Raw genomic sequence first — 9,745 nt, forward strand, 5'->3', positions numbered from 1 at the left:
AGCTAGGGATCCGTAGTTCAACGCCTCTCTGGGCAAGTTTTATAACATCGGTAAGGAAGGAGGCATAAACTTCCTTTCAAATGCTCTTCCGCGGTGCTTTGTGATAAGACTGTAAGGACTTCTTTAGACACCTAAAATTAAAAAAAAAATATTAAGCAATTTTTATCTCCCAATAACTCTAGCATTGGATCGAGTATAACTTTAGTGATGGTCATTCAAATATATTGACAATTTTCGCTAAATATAAGGAATAAGAGACAAAAAAGTAAATATAAGATACATAATTCGATGCTTATTTATAAGGAATTATTCATCTAGCTTAAAAATTTCACTTTTTATTACAAACCTGAATTTTACCACATTATAAGTATAAAGTCTTCCCCAGCTTGTGGTATGCTATTATAGTAGATTCAAGAAACTTGCTATTTATTTTTAGCAACTTTTAAATATTCTATAGAGAACATTCTTAAAGAATTTCGTTTAAATTTCTTGTAAAAAAAAACTCATTCAAAGAAACCCATCTAGGGTTTTTAATGTGTACGTTGTACCCACTCGTCTGTTTGACGGGTACCCAACTTTCACAATTTGTACAACCCTAGTCTTAAAAGTTAATTCTGCGATAATATATTCCGCAAAAACTCTTAGTGTAAAATCTTTCCTAGAAGTATATTATTTTATGTAAAAACAAAAATTCCTGTGCACGCATTTACATCCAAACTTATTCAAAAAAAAAGAAAAAAAAGTGATATAGTTCAACGTTAAGTTGCGGAAAAAAAAAATCTTTTTAAAGCTGCTTTTTTGTTTATTTTGTTATAACTATAAGGGTAATATACATATATTTAATAAACATCTATATTTGAACGTCAATGACACTTTAGCTATTTCCAGGATCATTAATATTTTAAATTTAAAAAATACTAAAAAAAACAAACTACAATTTTATATATGCACTGCAATAAACAACTTCGTACAGAACATTTATGGTATCATTTTGATCACTTTTAATCTAAAATATTATTACAGCGAGAAAAAAGATTTATATTAACAAATTATAGCGTAAAATAAATATTTTCTAAATACAAATACAATATAAAGCACTTTTACTTTAATCACAAAAAATGGCTTTTTTCAAATTGAAAATGAATACTACCAGAAATAAGCTTACAGCCCTCATAAATCGGCAACAATGCTATAATAATTACTAATGTAATAACAAAATGACTCACACTCTGTCCTATGTCTAACCAACTGCCTTCATCTTGGACAAAAAAAAAGAAGTTTAATGCCATTAAATCTGTTAAGACCAAAATACAAAGAAACAACCCACGCATGGGCAAAACTATTACTTTAAAAAGTGAACAGCAGAAAATAACAACTATGACCGTAGGTATGAGACACTTAATGATTACAACTAGTCCTATAATCCATGGGTTAAATACAGTTTTAAAGCAAAGAGCCGTTGCGATATCATACGAATTTATACTTGCTATATTACCAGTTCCAAAGAATGACAAAAAAATAAAATATAAAAACATATAAGTAATGCGTAAATGCTCTAGAGTTAAAAATTGGTCCTCTCTTTTTATCTCGGACAACCACGAAAATTCTACGAAAATCCACAAAGAAAGTTGGAAAACTAAAGCTAACAAAAATAAAGCTTCATATGAAATTGATGTCAAAATATAAATAGAGAACAAAGATAAACTAACTGAGACTAATCTCGTTGGTGAATGCTTTTCAGTAAGAATTGAAATTAAAGGCATCATAATCAAAACAAGCCAGGAAAAAACTTGATTTAGTAATGGTAACCCGTTACCTTGTTGTATGTTAATAACGGTATGCATTTTAACAACTGTACATAAAATCAAAATTGCTGTCACTGTTGAAATAACCCAACCATTTTGATTTTTAATTATAGAACTAAAACTAAGTCCAGCTGTTGCAGCAATAAAAGCTGCAATAATTACAAGCAAATAGTTCTCTTTTCTGTCAATGACCGGAAACGACGGAAATATAGCAATTAATAAACAAGCTAAAGTCCATGATGTATAGATACCTAAAGTCATATATGATTTAAAATTCTTTCTAACCGGGAATTTTAACCAAGGCATTAGGCTCAAAAGTAAACTAACATATGAAAGAGCGGACCTATAAAAAAAAGCAATAACAATAATCTCAACTCCAAGTAAAATTGAAAGGATTTGAAGAATAGTACTGATGGTATTTAAGGAAGATTGCGACCATAGCTTGTTGCATAAAAGAACAATCCTGTAAAATATCTTACCTTGATTAAGACACAATTTAAACATTATTGCTGGAAATAACAAGTAAAAATATTCCCCAGATTTTGTAATAAACAGAAACGAAACACAAAAAATTACAAGCATGTAAAAAACTGTAAACAATCGTGACTGAAAAAACAATACAACAGTAGGTGTATAGTAGGTACGTGGTAATACATTGGTATATTCATATAGAATCTTCGCCACAACATAAGAAATCCATAACAAAAATCCACAATTAACTAAAAAACTTAAAAGCACACGGTTGTATTTGTGATAATATTGTATTCCTTTCAAAGTAACAACAACTGCTTGTTTGGATTTTTCTATTGAAGAAATATATTCACCAGTTGAAAGCAGGCTTGATGCTTCCATCAACTTATACGTAACTAAAGCAAAGAAAGAAAAAAATATATATTAATCAGTAATCTAAATATATATATATATATATATATATTATATATTAATCTATAATATAATAATATAATAATATAATTAATAATATAATAATATAATATATATATTAATCAGTAATCTAAAGACAAAGACATAAAATTTAAAATTCCTCATTATGGATTGTTTAGAAACTTTATGTGGTCAAAACTTTTAAACACTAAAAGGTTATTAGATAAAATTTTAAATCTGTAAATAAATTTAAATTTAATTTAGATGAATGCAGAAGCTTTTTTTTTTCCTCCAAGTTTGGGGTTAAGCCTAGGAACAACAAAAAACCCAACACTTTAAAGTTTTTTAGTCCCAGGCTCAAACCACTCCAATTTTTTTTTGCAAAAAATCCCAATTTCAAAAACTTATGGACATGTAGATTGCTTCTTTCTGAAAGTTATGAAATCTTTGACACTAAAAAAAGTTGATGTGGCAACAAAATGTATCACAGCAAAAGTTGCTGTGGCATTGGTTCATTTATACATTTTATAGAAAAATTTAAATTAAGAAAAACAAACAAAAAAAAAACAGAAATTTCCTCTATATTTTCAGGCATGAAAATGTAGTGTATTAATAACATTTAAATACTCAATATGTGATGTGAAATATCCTTTACAAATTATATTAAATGTATTCTAAAAGTTTACCAAAATATTTTTCCAAAACACTGGCTTACAAATTCTTCTTTTAATCTATGATTCATTTTAATGACATAATTATTATTTTATGAAACTCATCAGCTTAAATAAACTATGATATATTCAAATAAAATTAAAAATAAACTTTTATTAATAAAATAATTTTTTGATACACATAAAGCAGGGAGGAGGATCATCTTCGGCAAAGTATCTTTTTTATATTGTCCAACTAAGCTACTAAGCTTATCATGACTGATGAAAATGTTGTAACAAATGATTTAATTCTCATACTAGATTTTTCCATAGAAGTTTTCAAATAAAATATTTCATTATATAATGTGAATATTTTCAAATAAAATATTTTATTACATAATCCAAATGTAAATAATCCAAATTGCCAGCTGATGTTTTCTTGCCATAAATTATTGGGAAAATTTTTTTTTTTTTAACTATTGATGTTAAAGTTTAATTATCGACTTTTTAATAAAAATTTGTGTCAAAATATATTTACAAGTTTTTATATTTTTCTTTTTTTTTAATATTATATATATATTATATATAATATATTACTTTATTACATTAATAATAAAATAAACCCGCTAACCGAAAATAGTAATAGTCTATTTCTGGTTAAATTTCCTACGCAAAAAGATTTTACATAAAAAAAAGTTTTATAAAAGTTTTTGTAGACAAAAAAAGGGCCCCATAACTTCTTAGGGCTTACAGTGGCTGGAAAACTAAAAACTCAGTTACGTTCAAATGCTATTAACTACTTTTAGCACATGCTAGACTAGAATGCCTTTAACTTAATTTGTTCTGAACACTTGTCCAACAAAACTTTTTCATTTTACCATTTCTCTTCTTAACTTTATCTTTATGCCACTTGGGCTTGACTTCTCTTGTGTCAAATATTAAAACTCCTACCCATGTAACTTGCCGATCTAATTAGTTTTATCACTTCAATTTTTTTTCAAATAACTTTTTATCCATATTTCACTTTCCAAACTTTAAAATCATCTCTATTTGCATTTTAAATTAAGTTTTTAAATTTCCACTGTCATCTAGATAAATGACTATGATCTTTATGTTTATAAATTATTTTTTCAGTAACTCAATGCTTTTTTAGTAACTCAATGCTTGTAGTCTTATTAAATGTGAATTCACAATTTAAAAAACATATAAAGACTAATTAACATCCTTCAAGCAGATTTAAGTAGAATAAACTAATAAACAGATTATTTTAACCATTAATAAAAAATACTTACGCTCTTGGTCATTATAAAATTTGGTAAAATAGAGTACACTTTCTAGAACCTTTTTTTCATGTGCGTGATACTGTTCAACTATTTGTTTGACATTATCAAGCATAGCAAGAGCTTTTTGATGCATTGATATATTTAATATTTCATCTGGAATAACACCAACAGAATTAATTGGAAAATTAACACCTAAAAATATTTTACATGCATCATACTAGAATCTATATGAACATATATATATATATATATATATATATATATATATATATATATATATATATATATATATATATATATATATATATATATATATATATATATATATATAAAAGTAACAGGATGATATTCGGTAAATTAAAAATACCATCCCGCCTAATCATTGTTATATATAGAGATTTATAAAAAGGTGGCAGGATGGTTTATACTTTATAAAAAAATTACAGGATGGCATCCCACCTCACTTTGAGCACTGCATGTGTATATATATATACTTTAAATGAGCGCTTAGATAACACCCGATGTCACACTGAAATAGTCTGCTGTCAGGGATTTTAGTATATACATAGACTATCTTATAGCATGCTGCCGTAAATCAGTGCAGCTACATCGACTGAGGGTTTGGCAGGGGGTAGCAATCTTTTCTTTTATTATTCTTTTTTTTTCTTTGAACAGTATGCTATAAAGATAGGAAAAACTAGTAACAATTTGTTATCTATATACGCTATATTAGACACATATTCCTATAGCTTTGTGTTTAAAGACAAAATCAAGTACACTATATGTAAAAACCATTAAAGTTGATTAAGTAAATTTATTAAATTATATCCTTTTTTTAAAAATTAAAACACAAATTAACAGACTGTGATGTTTTTAAAAACATTCAGAAAGTTTTTATTTTTTTTAGGTAGAACATGTGAAGAGTACTGAGGATTTGAAAGTGCACCCCCAGCACGTTTATCTATTTGTCTATATTTGCCTCGCATGTTTACCTATTTGTATAATTTTTTATTGACACAGAGTTCTCAGATTTTAGGTATACAAGTTTACATTTTTAAAAAATTTACTTTAAATTTTTGCATATGACTCTTTACTGTTTCAGAGATATCCATACTCATTCCTAACTCTTTTTGAGAGTTTTTTCAGCACTATTTGTTTTTTAAACACATTGCATTACACAATTAGCTTTAATTTATGAGAGATTTTTTTAATAGTGATGGTTTTAGTACCTATTTTTACTCTAAAAATAACTTTCAATTTTTTCTGTATAAAAAACAAAACTGCATTTTAATAATGAAAAAGAAATATTATAAGCATTAGAATCAAATATTTTATGCATTTCAGCATAAATTTTATTAAAATACAAAAAAAAAAAAAATCAATTTAAAGCAGTTATCTAGATATAAAGACTTGTTATTTTTAACTTTTGTTCAAATTGCGCAAAACTGTGAATCGCATTAGAGGCATCAGGTACACATACATTATGTGTTTGCACTTAAAATCAAAAAGTTAAGTTGATGATTAGTTGAAAATAACAAGTCTTTATATCTAGATAACCGCTTTTAAATTAATTTTTTTTTGTATTTTAATAAAATTTATGCTGAATTTCAAAAAATATATTTGATTCTAATGCTTATAAAGTTTTATTTTTTTAAACATGTTCTTTTATAGTTAAAAAAAATCTATATTTTAAGCCAAACTTGTCTATACCATTAAGAATAAGGGTTTGATTTAAAGTATTTGTTCACAACAGGTTCAATTCCAACAATACACAACCAATTAGCAGTATAATATCAATTAATACTTCAATATAAATTTCGATTTAAAAAAAAATTTAAACAATTTAATATTGTATGACTTATACTTTTAAACATTTTGATATTTGTTAAATTAATCAATATTTTTCTGTCCATCGGCATTGGTATTAACATGAGTCACAAATGTGCAACCACTAAAAATGACTATATAATATAAAAGTATATGATATAAATTTAAAAACTACAATAATACTTATTTGATTTTGCTGATTGTTGATCAGTAAAAACAAGATGCAAAATTGTGAGATTGAGCATCAATGCATTGAAGACAACTGGACAAACTTTAAACCAGAACTAAACTTTTACCAAATTATTTAATTTGTTTATTCTTTTTAAACTTTAATTTAGTGTTCATTTCCTTAATTTTCATTGTTTATTTTTGTAAGTTACTATATTTTCTATGTTTATTATTATAGAATTTTGATTGCAAACAAAGACGATTCTTAAGAAAAACCAACTCAAAACTTACATATCTAAATTTCAACTTTCATATCTATATACATATCAACTTTCATATCTATATGTGTCAAAAGAGTCAAGAAATTTCATTAAAACCCTTAAAGTGTTAAGTATCAGCAAGTTTAAGCCATACATTTAATTAAATCCTTTTTTAAATACGGAAATTATAACTTATAATTGTACTATACTGAGCTCTAATGGAGATTATAACTAAACTGTACTATACAATATTATAATTGCAATATAAAAATTTGAACTTCTATACTAGCTATTTCAATAAAATTTTATACTAAAAAAAAAAAGTGGACATTTGTTTATATCTTAAATAAGTTTAAGATATAAACCCAGTATAACAAGATATAACATAAAACCCAGTAGGATAAACCACAAATTTGTTATTTTTAATAATAAGAATCTTAATATATACTTTTTATTACTTTTATATTTATATTATAAATATAAATGTTTTACATTTTATTTTATATTATTTAGGTAAGATGCTCACCTAGGTCACATGCTTTCTTAGCTGTAGACACTTGTTTTATCAGTACATTAAATCATTTTAAATATATCCTGGATATTAAGTTAAAGAAAAACCACCAAATTTTACCTTTCAGAAATTTCAAATATTTTTAAGTTTTATTATATCTTTAAAGAAAAGCATCCAATAAAAAATTGTTTACATAAAAACTTTCATTACTAAATTCAATATTTTATTAGAATATCTTAGAAAAGACATAAATAGAGATTGCTTATATATAAAATGTAACAGATATACAAAAAAAACCCAATTAATTCTACATTTTATAGTAAATAAAAAACAATACACATATAAAACTTTTTATAAAATTGGAATAGAATTTAAATTAATTTTATCAGTCAGTGCAATATTCTTTATAAAATATAACTACAATTAAATAAAGTAAATGGATAAGGTCAAACTGACTGGCATAATTTTATTTATAATATTTTAAAAGCATTTCAGAATATAGAATCAAGATATTTAACCATACCTTTCAAAAATATTAAAAAGCACTTCTAAAAATAGATTTAAACTAAAAAAGTTAAACAAAAGCTACTATACAAACTAAAATAATGCTTACCAATTAAGTAAGACATCAGCGATGCTATGTCAACTTGCAATAAGTCATGTCTTTTATAGTTCTGTAAGCCCCACTCAACAGTTTGTGGATCTTTGTTTACATTTTCCTGATACTCACATTTCACAATACCAGCTCCCCATGCAATAAAAGGAGTTTCAGTTTCACTTTTTGAACCAGCTCCATGAGCACCCCATGGAGTCATTCCATGATCTGATGTTACAATAAAAGTAGACTTCTGGTCATTTCCATAAAAATTATTTATTATTTCAGTTATATTTTTTATACCTTCATCAACTAAGGCAACATTTTGTAAATACTCTATTGAATCTGGCTTTTTTGCATGGCCATTTGTATCAATACCTATTGTATTAAAAGAAATATACTGTGAAACTATAAATTAAATTAAAATGAAATAAAAAGTTGTACTGAACATAGAATAAAAAAAAACATAACTCAAAATTACAAAAATAAATTTCACCTAGTAAATGAACAAAAAAGACAAGTTTTTCTTTATGCAATTGTTTAAAAAGAGCCAAATTTTCTTTTGCATTTCTAAAAAATTCTTTAACTTTTAAAAATACCCACTGATCAAGCTGAGAAGGATCTTTACCTCCAAAATCAATTTGATCACGTTCATAATAAAAAGTTTCTACATTTTCTGTGTTTTTATCAAACAAACCTACAATGTCATGACTGCCCCAAGACCAAGTTTTTGTTGATTGATTGAATACTGAATCAAAATCAACAGGATTTAATTGCCAACCTTTTAATATATAAAAACATTTTCAAAATCCTGTTTTTAAAAAAATTAATAAAAGCTTCATGAATCTATTACCATTCGTTATGGCAGAAACATCTTCATAAGTTCCAGCAATCAAGGAAACATGCCCTACTCTGGATTCTGTAGGAACTCTTGTATGAGAAACTCCCCAAGACCCATTATGCTCAATTATTGAGTGAAGAAAAGGAGTTTTACTTTTATACTTTAGATCAAATGCTTTTTCAGCTTGTAATCCATCAGCAACTATTAAAATGACACGTTTTGCAGGAGAAATAGATTGAACCGTTGCACGTTTTACATTATTTATGATCGGAGACTTAAAGTATATATGAAACACTGATGATAAATACAAAAGATGAACTATTGCTCCAAGAGTTAAGAAACTCAACTGTTCGAAAAAATAAGAAACCATAGTAATTAATTGAAAAAAATGAATCGCATTTTAGAACCGAGATGGTTTAACCGAGATCGAGGTTTTGGAGATTTTAAATCGGGAATTAAGAGCTTAACTCAGAATTTGAATTACAGTAGAACTTAGGCAATTCGAATCCTCAACCGGGTCTAAAAATACGTTCGAACCACTGGCGTAGGAAGAGGGGGTAGCGGAGGGGGCAATAACCCCCATAAATTTTGAAAAATTTCTGTTTTTTCCATTCAAATACTTATTTTGGTTGCTTTTCCCCTCATTAATTTCCGTTTCAACACCTCAAACTTAAATGACCTTCCTACGCCAATGTTTCGAATTACAAGAGTTTTCAAATCTTGTGATTTGAAAACTCTTGTGATTTGAACCAGTGGAGAATGTCCTTGGTATCTTAAAACACATCTTCATCAGCAGAGACATCTCATCAGCAAAATAAGGAACACCTTCATCAGCAAAATAAGGAAAAAGCTTTACATCACCTATATACGCCCACATCTCAAGTTCGGAGTTACCACCTGGTGTCCGTACCTTGAAAAGACAT

At 26.5% G+C, this 9,745-nt stretch overlaps 1 protein-coding gene across 1 annotated transcript; it reads right to left on the bottom strand.

Moving 5' to 3' along the window:
- Positions 1 to 781: 781 nt before the first annotated feature.
- On the bottom strand, positions 782 to 9,272 carry LOC105850118 (GPI ethanolamine phosphate transferase 1). The gene is made up of 5 exons (XM_065813227.1): positions 8,835 to 9,272; positions 8,478 to 8,762; positions 8,000 to 8,359; positions 4,630 to 4,812; positions 782 to 2,671 (listed from the first exon to the last, which is right to left on the bottom strand). The coding sequence occupies exons 1-5, from the start codon at positions 9,190 to 9,192 to the stop codon at positions 1,110 to 1,112; spliced, it is 2,748 nt and encodes a 915-aa protein (XP_065669299.1). The 5' UTR covers positions 9,193 to 9,272; the 3' UTR covers positions 782 to 1,109.
- Between the last annotated feature and the right edge of the window lie 473 nt (positions 9,273 to 9,745).

This window comes from Hydra vulgaris, chromosome 12 (genome assembly GCF_038396675.1).
Source record: "Hydra vulgaris chromosome 12, alternate assembly HydraT2T_AEP".
NCBI classification, from domain to species: Eukaryota; Metazoa; Cnidaria; class Hydrozoa; order Anthoathecata; family Hydridae; genus Hydra; species Hydra vulgaris.

Coding starts and splice junctions, on each gene's coding strand:
- LOC105850118 (XM_065813227.1), bottom strand. CDS start 9,192: ATGGTTTCTTATTTTTTCGAACAGTTGAGTTTCTTAACTCTTGGAGCA. Junction 8,763..8,834: donor TGTTTCTGCCATAACGAATG/GTAATAGATTCA, acceptor ATATATTAAAAG/GTTGGCAATTAAATCCTGTT. Junction 4,813..7,999: donor GCTGATGTCTTACTTAATTG/GTAAGCATTATT, acceptor AAATATTTTTAG/GTGTTAATTTTCCAATTAAT.